The 19319-nt window shown below is 39.6% G+C and overlaps 1 protein-coding gene across 12 annotated transcripts in view; it reads right to left on the bottom strand.

Annotated features, from left to right (window-relative positions):
- Positions 1 to 19319, bottom strand: part of MAGI2 (membrane associated guanylate kinase, WW and PDZ domain containing 2) — a 755552-nt gene that overhangs the window by 28762 nt on the left and 707471 nt on the right. For 6 of the 12 annotated variants that reach the window (XM_056340978.1, XM_056340974.1, XM_056340972.1 and 3 more), the window contains 3 exons: positions 18623 to 18812; positions 15438 to 15678; positions 13692 to 13835 (listed from right to left, as the gene is read on the bottom strand). In XM_056340978.1, coding sequence (XP_056196953.1) covers positions 13692 to 13835; positions 15438 to 15678; positions 18623 to 18812 — 575 coding nt within the window. The remainder of the gene's footprint in view (positions 1 to 13691; positions 13836 to 15437; positions 15679 to 18622; positions 18813 to 19319) is intronic. The other 6 variants (XM_056340976.1, XM_056340973.1, XM_056340984.1 and 3 more) reach the window with 1 other exon arrangement.

The following is a 19319-nucleotide window of genomic DNA, read 5'->3' on the forward strand; positions in this document are numbered from 1 at the left end:
GGCAAAGCTGCCTTCTATGGAGATATACAGCTTTTCAGATGAAATACCAGAGTATTGTAACAGATAAACTTCAATATAGCAACATCGTTGTTTTGCATGGCATTTAGGTCCTCTGCTATGTTACATTTTACGGATTTCATTTTTTTCAAGAAATTGACAGAAAAAAGTTCCCCAGATCTGGAGAGCTACCCATCCCTAAAATAACACCTTCAGCTCCCATGCCATTCAGGCACAGTTTTCACATGACAGCCTGAGAGGATGCATGCATCCTAATCACCAAGTTTTAAATCCACAAACGGCAGGGAAAGCGTTGGAGAGCACAGCCCTTGAAATCCAATATTTTAATCTCACAAAGCCAAAGATTGCCTTCGGCTTTTTGGAATCAACTTTAATTTCAAGGTGTCATTCCGCAGGATCCCTGCACGGGGCTGCAATGAACGCAGCCCTTTGCAAGCCTGGCAGCTGTTTTGGTGGCCAGGCATGCGGAACAAATGGATGGACCCCTTCCCGCTCCCAACAGGCAGGCCCTGCATTGTGGGACACCCCCGAGACTGGCATCACCTCTGATTTGTAACCTTCCTGGCAGTCTTCAGCAAAGACTACAAAGCTGGAGGGATAGACCTCCACACCCTCCAGACGTTCTCACTGGCTTAAGGTTGAAGCGTGTTGGCAAGCCAGCCTGGGAAGCTTGCACGGCTGCTGCCTGAGCTGTATTTGTTTCTGAAGAAACGTGCTCTTCACAGCTATGAATCCGGCAATTTTACACACATTGATTTTGCATTGTGTTTCTTTCTTTCTGCAGAACGTGGCCCTGGCTGAATTTCCATGCTGTTTGGGACAAACGCCTACCCACACCCACTGCTTCTCCTTCTGACCTAGTGGCATGTGGTAAACAGAATGCTCCTCTATTTTATCCTTACAATGTGCAAGCACAAAGTAAACACTGAATGCTTCCCCCCTTCAATGTTTTTAAATTTACATATTAGTGATTTAAGTGTAATTATAAAAAGTAGTTTGTGTGTATGGCAAATGTCTCTGAAAAAGATCTGCTTCAGTTCAAGTTAATTCAGATGCTCCATTCATGCATAAGAACAACTGAGCTATAAAATTGGGCAGCATGTTTTCTGGCAATAATGAGAAGATAATATTCCTAAAGAATGTTTAAGTGACATCACTATTGATAGGTTAATTAGAAATAAAATTGTAAAGCTTCTCCGAAACATTAGAATAAAGTGCCTCTAATAAATGTGAGTTTATCTGCAGAGCCTTTGTTCTGGCTATATTTTATAGTAATTATTACCTGTCTCATTACAAAAACCCAACATACATATAAACAGAATTTCAGAAAAAGGCTAGATCAGAAGGAAATACATATAGCTTTAATGTAGTAAAGAGGCTTTTCCTTTCTCAAATGTACTTTTAAATTACTGATGATAGTCCTGTGTACATTTGCCTCTGACAGCACGTGAGGAACGGTGTCTAAGCAGGTGTCTAGTTCCCAGTTACACAAAATGAAAGTAATTGTGTATGCACATTTTAATTCTATGCTAAATGAGGAAATGTAATGATAAAAGCAGCCTCAAATCATTTGTGCAGAGGGCATTGCTGTCTGTCAGTTTAGAAATGCATTTTATAATTAAACCTCAGGAAAAAGACTAATTACGCTTAATTCCTTTTATATGGGCATCCTATTTTTATAACTGAAACATTTCTTGCATATTATTTGTTGCTGTTTTTATTGCTAATGAGTCCAAAAGGCTGAGAGATTGTCTGTACTTGGAGACTGAATAGCAACTCCAGAATATCTATTTTGGTGAATTTCCAAGTACTGTCAAGTCCTAATATCTTTGCCTGGAGTCAGGCACAGGCTGGATATCTGCTGTGCAAATTTCCTCACAGCAGAGAATCTGTACTGTCTGGGAATCCCAGGTGTAATGCATATCCTGAGCAAAGCCAGGGCATATTTTTAGTCTAAACCAGCTGTTTAAGCAGCTGTGGCTTCTTACCCCTGGCCACCCTGGGCCCTTTGCTCCCACAGAGAGCTGCTCTCGCCCCCTGCCCGAGAGGGGAGGGTGGGCTGCAGGGAAGAGGGGACCCACAGGACATGGGCTGAGGTGGTGCAGAGCAAAAAATGCCTTTCACACCACTCCTCAGCAGGTGCTCTACCTTTTTTTTAAATTTTTTTTCACCTTTTCCTGAAGGAGGGAGAAACATTATAAGTGCTATTACAGAAAGAGAGCTTGGTAAGTAGAAAATGTGTATGACCGAGTGTCTGTAGAGAATGGGGGGTGAAGGAGAAAGAAACGGAGTTTGCAGCGGTGGGTGGCTAACAAGACAGCAAAGCCGACTTCTGGTACTACAGTAGACTTTTTTTTTTTTTTCCCACTGCTGCAAAATATTCTATGTATATATGAATTAAAAGTGTCAAAGATAACGGAAAATTCATTATCTTATTGCAGTTAATTGATGCACCATTACTTTTTTAAAATAGAGATATGATGACTCAGTGCAGCATCATGTAATATTAATAGCATGTCCTTCATCCCTACAATCATGAATGAAAACGAGTAAAGGCTGCTAAAAAGGAAGAAGAAAATTTTCTGGTATCTTCTTGGTGGACTCGGGCAGTTCTCATTAGGCAAAACCAAAGCAAATTCCAGATTTTACAAGCTGATTTTATAGACCCTACATAGAAGCCTGGGCATGCAGACTGCTTCACTCAAAGCTGCATCCAAACAACAAAACAGAAAAGAACATGAACTCTGACAAATTAAAGGTAAAATGACAAAAAGTTTTTGAGGAGGAAAAATGCTAAAATATAAGACCTAAGAATATACTTTCAAAGATATCAGAGGTGTGGAGCCTGTCAGAGAACGAAGATCTCAAAAGATAGTTTGGGAGCAAGGTAGAAAAGACCACAGAAAATAGATTAATTCTTTGCTTCAATGCTCACTAAAGAGGAGGGCAGCAAAACTCCTGCAGAGGGTCTGCTCACCACAGGGTGCGTCTCAGGAGATGACTCCAGCTGCAGGGTCAGTGGCAAAGATTTTATAACAAACTGATGAAATGGATAGTAAGAAACCATCAGAAGTAGACAGCTTTCATCCTCAGCTCTAAAGGAATTCAGATATGAAGCTGCTGAACTAGTAGCTACAGGATGTAATCTACTGCCTCAATCAGTAAATTGCTGAACAGCAGCAGAATGGGAAGCGGCAAGTGTGACACCAGTCTGTAAGAATGGGGCTGGAAAGTAAGCAAGTGAGCCTCATGTACAGCTGAGCAGATGGAAGGAAGCAAAAAGGATGGTGAGTGTTAGCTGGCACATAGATAGTGACGTATAGCAGGGAAGGGTCAGCGTGGCTATTGTAAAGGGAAGCCATTCCTCACAAATTTACTGCAGGTCACTGGAGCTCCTGATGACTATATAGACAAATGCAAGCTGGTCAGTATACTTATGTTTTCAGAGAGCTTTTAACAGTAAAGGCTTCAGTAAAGGCTCTGCTGTGGGATGAGAAAGAATAGGGTCTTCTAGGTAAGAGATTAAAATCTAGGGAAAACATGCTTTAAATAAGTGCTCAATTTTCACAATCGAAAGACCTTACCGTAGTGACTATTCTGTTCAGCATATTTGTAAATGGCATGGTGAAGAGGTTGAAGATTGGGGTGATAAGATTTGCAGGCAACACAATAGATTGTCAAATAGATTGTCAAAGCTAAACTTAGAGTTAAAAGCTGTAAAAAAGACAGCACAATACCGTGTGTTAAAGCAGCAGGTGAAATTCAGTGGTGCTAAGTGCTAGGTACGGTACATGTGGCAAATTAAATGCACAATCACTCTAAATTAACCATTACCTTGAAGAGACAGATCTCATAGCCCTTGTGGTTAGTTTGCTGACAATGGCCGCCCAGTCCAAAAAACAAACAGAATGTGAACTGAGAAACCGTCATTATGGCATTTAAGAGCACCAATATCTTGAACATTGCAGATAGTTCGGGTGCTTCCACCTCCAAATGAACGTGGTAGATTGAGAAATGGTTCAGAGGAGGTCAGTGAGGCTGGGCGGGGTAAAGGAAAGCTCCCTTATGAAGCAAGATGAAATAGACTGGTAAGCATCAGTGGGAACAAGGTGGACACGATATAGGTCAATAGAATAAGGAACAACATGGAGAACGAGGAAGAAATCATAAGATTATTATGTTGTAGCTACAAACAAAAAATGAAGCTTTTTTCAAACAATACAAGCATTTAGCTTTGGAATCCATTGACATAATATATCAAGGGTGTCAAAAGCATAAGCATATTCAAATAAATGGTTAAAAAACAGTCCTAGATACAAACTATGAAAATTCTAGCATTAAAAAAAAAAAATAATCTGTAAACTGCTGATTGCTAGGGGCTTGGATGTTGTTATATCCAGTGAAGAATCATTTCGTACTTGTCCTATATTCCTTTCCTAAGCATCCTCTATTTGTCCTTGTTGGAGTGAGGATACTGAGCTGAGTGGGCCATAGGAATGGGTTTAATATCTGTATTCTTTTACCTTCACAGGTGATCTCTCCCAGTTTCTACTTGTTGCAGTTTGGGAAAACACAGAACAGAGCCTGCCTCTGTCGTTTCTATTGCAGGACAAAGTGTTTCAATTATCCAAGCAGCATCATTTGGTGTGTTTAAAAAAAAAAAAAAATTCTAACACTCTTGATTCTTCATTTTTTAAGTTAGGGCTAATTACTTTTTTAGACCTGAAAACTGCTATAAATCTTCCATAAAATACAGATTTAAATACGGTGTCTGCCTGCCAACTAAGTATTTTAGTCTTAAAATTTCATACTAAGGCATTTTTAGCAAGATTATTAACTCGTTCTTTTTCACAGCTGTCTTGAATAATTTTGCTATTAGGCACAGAGTTACAAAGATGCTTTGAATGTGTCAGATTGAGTACATTTTTGCAAGAATGATGCTAATTACATGTGTGAGGGGAATATTTTTTTCCCCTTACCTTTCTGCAAACAAATTCTAAAAAACACACAGACCTGTTTGGAGAAATGCTGAATAATAGTTCACCTACAGTTAATTCACTCTTGATTTATTAAGCTTTCATACTGTCAAAATACATTCAGGATCCCTGAGGACCTCGGTTTGCAATTCTTTGTTGTGCAGACACAAGAATGTTGATCAGCTTTATGTCTGCATGTGAATATATTCTTCCTTGAGTTCTGCCAATTACACTAACCTGGCATTGAGCTCCTCTTGCCACAGGCTGGCATACAGCTCACACGCTCGAGTATCTCAGCGGAATTCCCAGAGTTCAGATCAATCACACCTAGTCTCACTACAAGTTAGGTTGGACAGTGATGTATGTAGTAGGGAATTGGCGTGTGAATGGGATTAGCCCACTGGGACGTGCAATTGGGTGGGAAAGCATAGATAACATCTTCCCCTACTGTTCAGATGGATCACAAATCACAGAATAAATGGATGGCACTAAGAATATCTTCGGGTTTGTGCCCCACTGTAATGGCAGTGTCGACATTCACTGAATGCTACTATGAAGGTAAGATTTATATTACTGCATAAAGCAAGCCAGGCATGCCGCAGGTTTTAAGAGTAAGTGCTACTTATGTAGAAAAGATTGGCTGCTTAACGGACATGAATCACTCTGTAGGCATTTGTCTTTTAGGTGTGCGCACAAGACCTGAGTCAAACAGAGGCTGGTGGAGCACTGTATGCTCCTGAAGTATACTTCTGTCCCTTATGTATGGGTGTAACATCAATATTTTATATCTAAATATTGACAAGTGTTCAGTGGGGTTTCTGGCAGCCTTCTCAAGCCCTCACTCCTGTCAAGTGCTCAGCGGCTGACTCCCTGCTGCTCCCATCTGGAGAAGACCTTTTTGGCTCTTAGGACCTACCACTGCTCCTTGCACCTTTATGTTTGCTGTGACTAGAATAAACTTGCAAGAGGGTTTCCAACAGCAATATCCACTTTTCTCCTATATTCTCAACATAGGTTTCACTGCCTTTTAAGACCTGGAGATTTGCATAAATCATTCAGCAGTATATCTCAAAGTCTTCAGCTTTCTTTCTGATCCAAAATAGGAGTCCAATGTTTGCTGTGGCAAAAAAATAAGTATTATGCTGGTCAATCCTTGGTTTATTTTTGGATACAGTGATTGCCCTAAATGTTTGTAAGAAGGTCACGACTGATCAAGCCATTCTTGCCGCCTTCTCATTGCCTTGCTGCAGCTTTCTTATTGGAAATGTCTGTGTCTGTCATCTACTACCTCTACTGTGTGACAGCTGCTTGCCTCTTATTTTTAATACTTTTTGCTCTAATCACCATCAAGTGGAGATGAACTACTTTTTTTACTGTACTTACTGATTAGAACCTCAGGTGTATTCCACTGAAGACTGTAGGAAAGAACCCTTTAACATTGGGCTAATCAACAATAGAGCACCCCAAACATGCTCCGTTCCTCATTAACAAGAAATCTAGCAGAGGCTCTACACCAGCGAGGAGGCAGTGCAAATTGTGGGGGCTGCATGGCAACATGCTCTATAACATTTCAATTTACTGTAGAGTAAGTAATCATACATTCTTCCTTTTGAGCTTTTATTGGACGGTCTCTAACAGTAAATCATCAGTCCTGTTGATGATCAGTGCTTTTTCATATTTACACCTTTCCTTTGGCAATAGGTCTACAAAAAGCTGAGAGAACCCTGCAAAGACTCTGTTCTGGAGGGATTGAATATAGTAGTAATGTGTGGAGAGCAGAATCACAAAAATTTGGAGAATGTATCTGTGTGCGAAGCTACAGGAGCTGCATGTGACTTCTGGTCCAAAATTTGGCCATAGAATGGGAATCTCACAAAGAGTATATGTGGCAGTCCAGCCATTTCTGTGTGGATTTTGTCTTCTCTGAGATGCAAGACAACAGCTACTAAAAGTACATTTAAAAAAGAATCCTGATTACACGTGGTGATATGGACTTAAAAGAAGTGCTTGTGGAAGCTATATTATGTTCAAACCTCAGACAGGGAATGATTCCTCAGTTGGTGGAGACAGATGACTTTGATCTTTTAAAAACCTAGAAATCAAGGTCTGCTAAAAACAGATATAGTGATAAAGTGACTAGATGAACACCCAGCTAAACGTGTGCAACAACAAGCAATCAAGAACGCAGAAATGGAAAAAACCCACGATGAACACAAAAGCCAAAGACTTCTGCTTTGCGTGGTATAAAAGCCTTTCCAAATGCTGTAGGGACATAATTAACTAAAGCTGCTGTAAACTTTGCCTACTCTTCAGCTCTGCCTATCTACCCATTGAAGCCAGAATAGCTCAAGTGATTTCTTGGTGCCTGACTTGAGATATTTGGGAGCGTCCTTCTCCGGGGAGATCAGTTTATATTCCCTTGTTAAACTCCACTGTTTTACAGCATCTACAGAGCCCAAATAGGTAGCTGTCTACACACTGCCTGTTCCTTTGAGAATCCTGAAGAGTTAGTCTTGATCCTAATTAATTTCTTCTGGGAGACACAGTTAGTAAGCCAGCTATTATATGACTGTTCAGAAACCTAGCCTCTATGCTTTCAAAGGGGACTTAGAATTATGTCTCCTGTGGCTCAAGAGTGGGATTTAGTATCAGGGTATGAGTTTCACAGGTGCTGTCCCTCTTACTGCAAACATGAATGCACACATATTGTCAGAAGGAAAAAACCAGAAGAAGTTGCCTGACCTTGTGTTTAGGACAGTTAGAAAGAGGGAAATGTCATTTTTGAATGCTGTTGAGTGCTCATACATGGGTTTTGGACAGCAGTTTCAAGAGTATGCTTATGCCTTCCATGATTTGAAACTTCAGTTCTGTTTCCTTCCAGAGACAGACTCCTTTTGTCTGCCTGCCTTTTTTGACCCTTGGCTCTTAAATACTGAATTCTCTCTTTTTTAGCTAGAAATAGTTACTGCTGTAGGTGGATGAAGTTTCCTGAATAACCACAAATAAAGTCGGTGCAAACTGTTATCATGGGAAAGGACAAAATACGCAAATTGTGTGAGTTTGCAGAATGCCGTGAACCTGTCCACAGCATAGGTTGGTTACTGCTGTAGATCTCATCACTCTGCTGCTCACTCCACAAGCTAAAACAGATAAAGCAAGGCCGCACAGATTCCTATGCAACAACACAGGAGCTCATAACTGACCCTGTAGGAGCTTCCTGTCCTGTGTGCCTGTTTTTATCTCCAGGTGTGAAACAGAGAGGGGCACAGACCGCAGGAAAAGCAACAGGGAAAAGGACTGAAGAGTCAAAGGAGGACTGAAAAGCATGAAAGATATAAAATTCTGCAGTGCCTGTATTTCAGATGTCTGTTCTGCAAATATGTAAGAAAAAATATACAAGCAAATGAGAAAAAGCATGCAGTATTAAGAGATACGAGGGAGCTAGAGGGAGGACTAACTGGTGTACATGGACTGAGAAAAACACATTGACAAGATAATAAAACTAGAAATGTCAGGGATGAGAAGTATGACCTTCGTGGAAAATGTGAAAAAAGGATGGAACTCACAAAGTGACAAAATGACACAGATGCACATTGTGTATAAAAATGCACATTTCACCCTCATTCTTCATGAGTTTCACATTCACTAAACCCATTTGCACAAGATACTCTGTATCTTTGCAGCCTGCAGCCACAGGCTCTTTGTTTGATGATGGTTTCAATAAACATGCTGGCTACAGGAGATATCATTCAAGGCCGTAAGAAATCTGTTGATCACATCTCACACGTCTTACAAACCCTACGACCATCCTTAACAATTCTGAGAGCAGTCAGTAGTTCCCCATCTTTAAGACGGGAAGGGATAGAGATCTGCAGGCAGAGCTCTGCTGATCATTGTCCTCAACTTGAGACAAGAATAAAACATGAGTTATCATCAGCCTTATCTAAATAGATCTATAAAATTTTTGCCAGTAGGGTTTGAATCTTCAAAGGCTGTGGGGACTGTGCTCCACATTGACTGTGTTAAGTCCCTCATCTCAGGTGACTGATTTAACTTGGTACTACCATCATGGATAGTGTGTGCACCGTATCCTTGCCCTACTCTGAGACTAGGCCTTGTAGCTGTATTTTTCAATATTGCCATCCCCAACTAGTCTCATCCCCCACCCCCACGCCCCACCCCGATATTAGGATTGCTTGAGAAATGGAGTCCTGATATGCTCAGACCTCTGGCCAGGTTGGGATAAGTTATCAAAGGCATGAATAATTCTCCGAACTTTTCTTGTGGTTCTTCTAACACCTCCTAGTCTTACACAGCACAGACATGGTCCTATTCAGCCCTTTTTTGCCATGGTGTGGACAGAGTCTTGTATTTCTGGTACTCCCTCATCCTGAGGAAGAAAGAAGGGTGGAGATAAATTTCTAGAACTCAGAGCTCTCAGTGAGTCTGTCTGCCTTTTAGTCTTGTTTTCCCTTGTAGTCTTTTCCTTAGACCTAATGAAACTTTTGTTACTCCCAGTTTGTAAGATGTCTTGCTCTTTGTGAAAATTCATTTAGTTTGAGTCAAACGTTTCAAGTTCTGTAAACCTCTGTGGTGGTAGGCTTTTCAGAATTAACTGTTGCAGCTTGCTCTCTGCTCAAATGTCCAAATTAGGAGGGAACTATATTTACTTCCAGTGTAGCGATGAGGTTCCCCCCTAGAGAAGTCTTCTGTGAGGCATGTCCGTTATGTCTTATCCATGAATTAACAGTAAAATTCTGCTGAAGTTATTTGTGGTATATGACCTGACATATGGTTTTGTATGAAGTTACACACTTAAGGCTGTGGCTACCCAACACTGGTTGAGAACAATTTATCAACCATGCAGGCAGTGGACACATGAGAAGAAACACTTCTTCCTGTAGACTTCTGGGTCCTTTGATGGACATCTCCTTCCCATGTCTAGTGACAAGAATCCAAGTTAAACTAGGATGTATGCTTTGGCTTTCTGCATAGTCTATGAGCCCAAAGAAAATTCTCAATGCATGTAAAAGTGCCACAACTAAGAACAGAGTAATAAGCCTGTGAAAGCTTTAAGGGAAGAAGTTGTTGAACCTGAAGACATAACGCAGTGTCTATATAGGCTGGCAGAAAGGGATCCTTGAGTAGAAAAGCAATATGCTGGTGAGACTGATGAACTCTGTATGACATCAGCTCACTTCTCTCCCACCTTTCTGGTTGCCAGAACAATTCCACAGAAAATCAAAGTAAAAAGCTCCAGCAGTCATGAAGGGCAATTAAAGACTATCTTAGATCTCTTAATCCTGAAATGGAGTGTTCCTCAGTGGATTTGTTTCCAATAAAAACACAAAGTGCCTAGCATGCCATTCCCAGTGGGAAGGAAGATCAGGACTTCTGATTGGAAATGGTGGCGTGGCAACAAACTTCGTGAAAGCTTATTCTCCCTTCCATCAATCTTTTCAAGTTCAGATGTTCTGGCAGAGCCAGTACTTCCAGTATTTGTCTATGAATCTGTTCGCTCATCTGCTCCCAAGCTTCACTGGAGTTCATAAAAGGCTGAAACTCAAACTGAAAGTTTCATATGGATGCCCCAATTTTGGTGTCACTTTCTTCATGTTGTTTCACCATTGCCTTTTTCTAACTTTCTCTTTGCTCCTGCTGTCGGTATATTGTATTCCTTTCACACTTACCTTCCTCAGTAATGGATCTACTCTGCTTTCTTTTACGAGAGACAATTCCATACCGGTTCCTTATTTACATCTGATTTCCTATAATCTTATCTTTTACTTCTTTAGATGTATACTCTGCGTCTGTAATGCATAACACTTCTGCATGTATTTAGATCTCAGAATCTTTTGAATGTGTGCTGATAGACTTTCAGATATTTTAACGTGTATCCAAGTGGAATATAGCTGCTGGGCTCAACCTATCACTACGGTTCTGCAGTGCCCACTAACAGAGTACAACATGCAGACTTCTACTTGCCTGGAGCTGTTTTCAGTTAGAGATTGCATTGCTTCAATTACACAAATTTATAAACTCACTAGCATAGATGTAGCTCTATTACTTTAAAGTACTTTCTATCTTTTTTTATTACTGTTTCTGTAAAGTAGGGAGATTTATATCAATGTGAATTTGCATTTAGCAGGGCTTTTGCTGGCTACAACTGCACTGACAGCAAAAACGTTATTTGTGGAATACGTTTACTTATTACATCTAAATGCCTTACAGGTAACATGTTTCATTGTATGATCTACTTTTAAAATCTTAACTGCTTTAATTTTTCTCTGCTTGGCTTGGTGAGTGGGATTAATGGTGGAGTTATGTGCATTATTTCTTTCTATAAGCATGATCTGCACATTGTGTTACCTGTTTCATGTTTTCCTGTAAGGCTCCAGTTAAAGAAGGCTGTTCAAGAATGAAGAAACAGGAAGCAAAACAATAACAGAGATAAGCAGATCGTGAGAAGAACTATTAGCTGCAGGTGCTCCTGTTAAGATCCTACCATGGTTTACAATCCCCAGTGATGAAAGCCTAGGATCAGATAATCTGATCTTTAAAGACCATGTGAAGTGAGAAGCCTTTAACAGATTTTTGCATATTTTGCTATAGAGATGCATCTGCAAAACAGAGATACAGAACTGCAGCAAGCAGACTGGTAGTGCCAGCCAATAAATAGGAATAAACCTGTATTATTAGCAGCAGATCTAAATTTAGGACAGGAGATAGGTGTACAGAGCTCTGCTTCCTTCGCTAGTCTTCCTATATACTCTATTCCTTTCAGCAATTATTATTTTTTATTTTGTTTTTCTATTTTTCTTTTGAAGAAGCTCTTTCTTGGGCTTCTGCTGTCCATCAGTTACAGGTCACTGGAGATAGAAGTCTTGCAAGTTCCAAACCCATCTGTGACTGACAGATTAAAATGGCTGTTAAACAGAATACAATACAAGACTCAGTGACAAGGCTGGAGGGTAAAACTGATTCCAAAGAACAACACTTTTAAAGGGGAGAAAAAACCTAGTTACAGCTATCTGGTCAGAATAACACTTGGCTATGTATTGTGGCTACATCAACAAAAAAGTTTTAAAATAAGTTCTTTTGGAAATATTAACATCTTTCATTGTAAAATTTGTAAAAAAAAAATTTGCACACTTTTTATATTTAGACTATTTACAGAGTGGATAGTGCAACTTTATTTTGTGGTTTAATAGGTTAGTTTTCTGCCCAATACAGGTTATTATTGGAAAAGAACCCTCTCCAAAGGCATTGTTCTTCTGTTGTTCTGTATTCTTAGCCATGTGTTTCCAAATACAAGATTCCAGAGCTTACTGAAAGCACAACTTTTTCTCCAGCTTTAATCACATTACGGTTGCTAATGTACATCTTGCTGACTGTGACAGTGCAGTAATAGAGGAAGGTATGAAACCATTAACTGGAGAAGACATTCTTCAGTTAAAGTTCTAGCTGCAGCATGAATTAATCTCTATTTCAAACAACAAATACTCTGGGAGTATTTCTCAGTTACCAGTTGCCTGTCTGCTTGCCAACCTGGCTACCTGGTCCCAGGGACTGTTTATGCCGTGGCTCCCTTACTCCAGCTCCCAGTGCCAGGGGCTTGCGCTCCATGGTATGCCTGAGGACTAATGGAATGCTACAGCTCTACAAAGCGAGCAAGTTACGAGTGACCTGAAGCAGTCTCTGACTGTATATTTAGATGGGTGGCAATGCTTTTCTGTATTAAGTCAAACTTGATGAGACTCTTAAGATCTTGAAATGGAACCTGAGTAACAACCATGACATTTGCAAGATCTGCCATTACTCCTGTACAGAACACATTTTCTGTTGCCCATCTTTATAATTAAATATTGGTTCAACAAGGCTGCACTGATTAGATACATAAACAATTTTTTATGTTGACTCTTGGCAGTCTCACCTATGTTCTCTCCTTCCTTTTGTGTACTCCGTATTCTGCAAGCTATCACAACCCTTGATGAGTTTTTACCTCCTTTTTAGCACAACTGGAGATATTAAACCCACCTATTTTTTATTAGTTTTTTTTCTACACAGAACACATTTTTTTAATCATGGAATTTCTAAAGTGAATGCTTTTAGATTTAGTATTTGAACATAGTGTTATTATGACTTCTACCAATACAGGACTCAAATGCACTAAGACCTATGCAGACAAATAGTGACAACTGATCCCTACAAACAAGGCTGAATAAATAAAATTAGGAAACAACATGAAGGTAATTTGATTAAATTAGTAAAATAACACAGACCAAGTCTTAGGTTTCATAGTAGTCCAATAAATGTCATATAGCTATCCCTTTGCTTTTGTGATTAGAGACGTAACTGTTAATTATGCTGATGTTATTATCAAAGAAACATCAAAATTTTTGTCAGAGATTTTTAAGTTGCTTAGATATGAGTGAAAGAATAAGGAGAAAAAATGTATAATACAGTAAAAGCTGTTATCAACAAGAAGTAATATATTTATTCTGCAACAAAACTACACAGACCTACTGCTACGTGTTTCGACTACTTGAACTCCTACAGAACAAGTATATATAAAGAGGTATGTGGCATTGGTTCCTTAAAACCTGATTAGAGATGAAAACACTACTTTCCCTTTGACTCCATCACCAAACATATCTGCGAATGTTTAAAAAAATTGTTGCAATGCATTTTACTTACCCTCATCCTTCCATTTCTTATTGCTGGTCCATCTTCTGCTAACCTCAGCACATACAAATCCATTTTGTACTCCCTTCCTCCTCGAATACTAAACCCAAAACCTTTGGCTCCTTTCTCCAAATCAACGGTGAAATAATCAAAGTCCTGTATAGACAAATACAAAATGAAAGACAATTAACCATATGAATGTCATGGTATAGATTCCAAAAAAATTCATCTCTTCAAACGTTCATCTATCCAATTGATATAAGCAATGGGACCTTCAAAGCGCACTTCTGCACTGACAGGCTTTGGCAGTTTCTGAAAAGTGACTTTAGCAAAATGTAAATGCCTAAGTCCAAAACCACCCTGAAAGGGCAACTTCCAGCAGCTGCCTGACACCAAAAGCTCTCTAGATGGTTTCCATATTCACCCTCAATACTTTCACGGCACCCGAGTATAAGTGCTTATGTCTACGCAGAAGTGCTGATTTGGCAAGTGAGGTGACAGGCAGTTCCTGTATAAACATCATCACGATTAAAAATTAGTAAGAGACACACTTCCTAAATTCCCAGCAGAACTTGACGTGATCAGCATGCTGGACTGCATGGACTCACAAAGTACAGCGACTCTTTTCACTCTGGTTAAAACATGTGCCTTGAGGAGGAGGGAAGAAGTAGATTTGTTTCACCCTTTCTGTGTCCTGCAGAGACTTAGATTTGTCTTTACCATTTTCCCTTGGTGGACCCTAACTGCCACCCCGTAGAGGGGTCTGGGTGGAAACTTGCTCTATTACTTCTGATCCGTTGGCAGCCACGAGCACAAGAGCCATGCGACCAGGAGAAAAACAAGAGCAAGCCTGGGCTGTGTAGACCAGTGGTTAGAGAATTAAACTGGAGATGGTGAGAAACAAGCAGTCTAAGCATCTCTCCAGATGCTAAAAAGCATCTTATAGGGTATGCACATGGGGATAGGGATTTGCTAGTTAGATGCTAAAATGCATAACATTTTCAGGGTTCTCTGGATCCCACTTAAGAATTTGGATATTTTCATTGATATGGTTTGTGTGTCTGGCTTCAAAAATATGGACATAGAGACCATCTATATATGGTTCCATCATATAGTGTTCAGAATTTTACAGTCTCTTATTTAATATATTTTTGACCTATGTTTTTTTCTGCCTTTATGTAAGGAGAAAGGAAGATTTTTGAAAGTCTGAACTTCGGGCTAATTCTTCAAACCTTCAGAGCTGTCAGTAAATATTTGTCATCAGCCGAGTCTTGTCCAACTTAACGTAACTCTTCATCTGCTGTTTATTTCTTTGAATTTGTAAGATCATGCCTGATGTCAAAGAAACTTGTTGCACAAGCTAGTTTCTCTTCATCCAGGCTATTACCAACAGAAATGTGTTTTTATCGGTAAGGATTCACAGTTATTTATCTATTTATTCAGGTGAGCTAAAATCTTTGTTTTCAGCTATGCTGTAGAAATGCAGTCTGACTTAAGCACATACAACTGTTTGATGACTGTAATGTGTTCCTAGGAACAAAAAAATTCCTCTGGTGATGCAAAGACAGCTTATTTTAGAACTTTTATTTTAACTCTCTATTTAACTCTATCTCTCTATTGAGAGAGATAGTAACTCAGAGTAAAAAACAAGAAAGGTGCCTTTTTCTTCTATAATGTAGTATTTTTTACTGATATACATGATCTCTCCCTATGGATCCTAACACTTTCTTTTTATGCTCTAAGTATTTCAGTTTGTACCTGGGGCTGCCGGTACTCTGACAGAGGGTACTGCCTAGTGTCGGGTGAATGCTGCCTGTAATCCATCAAGGGTGGCTGCCTGTAGTCCAGAGGAGGTGGCTGCTGGTAGTCCATCACCGGAGGATGCCGGTAGTCCAGCGGAGGCTGTCGGTAGTCTGTTGAGGACTGCCTGTAGTCTGTAAATGGAGGTTGCCGGATATCAGGTTTCACATCCTGCCTGGCTTTTACTTCTGACCTATAACTGAGAAAGGCAAAATGATGTCGTTTCAGAAAGTGGCAGAACATAAAGAATATGTGTTACACACCGTATCGAGGAGTTAAAGCAAACTGCCTGACTACAAAATCGCATAAACCAAATTTTCACAGAGAAGCAAAAACTTTCAAGGGTAAATAGTTGAGGCATCCAAAAACAGTGAGTGCTTTTGAAACCATGAACATAAGCCATTTTCCCGCAGGTCATACGGTGCAATTTTCCAGGTCGTATCAGTGAGATCAGGATTAGGCTCAAAGGAACAGGAAAAGCATCTTGATTCCCACTTATCTTGCCTACTTGGAATACAAATGTGCATGTGAGAACACCCAAAATACTCGCTATGAAATAATGCGCTGAGTTTATAAAGTGCTTTTTTTCCAGAACTGAGATTGCTAGAGAGTAAATAAAACATCAGTGCAGACATTTAAAGCCCCTCCGTTTCATTGACAAACTATTCTTGTGAACTACTTAAGGTTAAAAAAGGATACATTCTTTGTACTAGTTATCAAAGAAAACCTTTCATTAAAATATCACATCTGTTAATAAAACAAATCCAAAAAAATAACTCCATCTCAGCCAAAATGAGCACAAGAACTGATAACAAGAAAAATATTGCTTTAATTGGTAACTGGTTACAGGAAGATAAGGCCTAATATTTCAAAGAAAAAGTGACTTTCTGTGACACAGTGACTACTTAACTAATTCACTTAGATGGGAATGAGTAGCTTCCTTACCACTAATCAGTGTGTAATGTCATTTCACACTTCAGGGTGAAGTAAGGACTATTTCTTACTGCAAACCTCTGTACCTCAGCTGTGTAACCTGCTGAATGGGCACGAAGGAAGTCCTGAAGCTTTTTAGCAAGGTGATTCTATAATAGTGGTTTGAGTTAGATTTAACAAAAGTTTTCACTTAGCGGACATTTTTACATTCTTGCCTAGGTGCCAAAGGAAATGTTTTTTTCCTATACAGGAAATACACATTTCAAACTCCGCTTTAATAATTGTCTGAAAGTTTTCAGTCGATCAAGTGACCATGTACATGTACATATGCAGGTACACGGACACATACAGACTATGAAAGGGGTTTTGAAATGTACTTAGTATTAAAGAAAATACATTCTGAAAAAAATTAGAGCATTGTTTTTGATCATGCTAATTTATTTTATGAAAAGATAATCTAAACATTTCAAAATATTTCAGACAGGTTTCAAAAATTCATTACTTTATTAGTGCAGTTACAGTAACACTATGGCAAATCTTCCTACACACTAGCTTTAATTAGCTGAATGTCTAACCAGACACAAAAATATCAGAACTATTTCCATTTGACTCTTCTGAGAAAACAGCCTGCTGCCACATGTTCTTTTAAAACCTCTACATGACATCTATAATAAGACCTGCATGTATACATGCAATCCTCTTTCTTTACTCAGTATCATGGTGCTATTAAAAGAAGATGGAGAACAAACAGGCTTACCGTGATACTGAGCCTTATTCATATTTGAAGTAAAAATACTAGCTAGTATGCCTAAGGGTTGTAGATATCTAATAGCATTTTGATTCAGAAACAATGTACATGGCTATATAAACAAGCTGTAATCTGACATAAAATCTATTGAATAATGATACTATATGAACTAGCAATAACGGACCTTTTTCTGGCATAAAAGTCATCCTTAGGCAGGTTCCCAATACACCACCACAGCAGTATCTCAGAAGATGCTTTTATTTACACGTGGAGGCACTATAATTTTTGCTAAATATGTAAGTGGTGACATGACCAATTATAGCTTATGCTTTTCAGTACAACTATTCCAGAATTTCTTTTTGGAACTTTAATTAGTAGTTTACTGGTCCTCTCTGAAAGTTCCCAATTCAACAGACATTTAATACTGACTTACAGCTGCACAGAGAGATTTTTGTCAAAGCTTTGCATTGGATTTTGTCAGAAACATATGTCTTCTAGGAGATGACGACTTTTGGAAAATTTACTCGATGAAATACAAGGCAAAAAAATTTGCCAAGTGTGACTAATTGAGAGAAAATGATTTCGGGCAAGTAGAAGTGGTACATCTGTTAAGCAAGGAGAATTAGAGGGCATAGTGTCTACATCACAACTGAACTCACGTTTATCTCCAGAAGCAAAAAGTTACAATCCTGTAAGGAGCATCTATTATTTGGGGAAAATGTTCTTGATTAAGTATGTTGGTTATTCAAGGTTAGCATAAAGACAGTCAGCGTAATCAGCCTCATTTAACATGCCCAAAATTAATGCAAATACTAAATAGTGTGGATTGGAGATCGCAGAAAGTTGTATCATCCCACAGCCTGAGCATGCTTTTTATATATACAGCTTTTAATACCAGCTGGTCAGATTTCTATCCCCCTACCATTTAATTTCCATTACTGATAAATTTATCAATGCATATGCATAAATTGCATATGAGAAATTGGCTGGGAAATGAGAAAATGACAGACTATAGACAAAACCTTTAATAAAAATATCTTCCTGACCTCAGAACTCTAATAGGAAAAAAAAAAAAAAAGTAAGATAATGAAAACAAAGGCTATCTCACAATCAGGTACTGATATACCTGTATTTTGTAAGTTGTAGTGATATATGAAAGTAGTATGTTCGCAACGAAACTTAGCAAGGAATACTGCCGTATTTAGTTCCTTGGCAAGCATCCCGATGGATGTTTGAGAAAGGTTGGCTAGACTCTTGTCATAACAACGTGTTTCATACCTGAACAAGACTTGCAGATCACCCTGGCACACACAACTCATGCCCTGCAAGTGTAATCATGGGACCGTGGCCTCTCAAAGCCCCGCAAGTGATGGCTCACAGCTGCCAGAAACAGCATAAAGACCCAGCACAAGGGTGTCCTGTGGTCCTTACAGGAGGCAGAAGCTGGAGGAGCTGCTCTTACCTGTTTTCATGCCCCTGCAGCTGGAGGGGCTGCGGAGGTGGTGGCTGGGTGACGGGGCTGTGCTGGGCGACGGGGCTCTGCTGTGCCAGGGGGCTCTGCTGGGCCAGGGGGCTGTGCTGCTGGGCCATGGGGCTCTGCTTCTCCGAGCTGGGGGCTGAGGCTGGGCTGTTCAGCTCTGTGTAAGGGGAAGCTGGAGATTAAAGACCTGTCACAGCACGGCATTTAATAAAGGGCAAAGGTAGACAATAATAATTTCTGGTCACATACTACCTCTGAATATTTATGCTTTGTCGCTTTTACTCTCTTGGGTTATAATTAGATTTTAAGACATATGAACCTAATGTGCACCTTTTGATAGTCCGTGGTATCTGCAATCTTGGTCACTTCTATAACTCTGGTTGACACCTCCATTATTTAAAACCCAATTGAACAAGGCAAATTGCTTCCATGTTTAATGTTTTCTTTTAAAGCTTAGAAATACTGATCATAGAATAGTTTGGGGTGGAAGGGACCTTTAAAGGTCATCTAGTCAATCCCCTACAGTGAGCAGGGACACTTTCAGCTAGATCAGGTTGCTCAGAGCCCCATCCAGCCTGACCTCAAATGTTTCCAGGGATGGGGCATCTACCACCTCTCTGGGCAACTTGTTCCAGTGTTTCACCACTCATTGTAAAACATGTCTTCCTTATATCTAGCA

The sequence above is a fragment of the Falco biarmicus genome, chromosome 5, assembly GCF_023638135.1.
Source record: "Falco biarmicus isolate bFalBia1 chromosome 5, bFalBia1.pri, whole genome shotgun sequence".
NCBI lineage: Eukaryota > Metazoa > Chordata > Aves > Falconiformes > Falconidae > Falco > Falco biarmicus.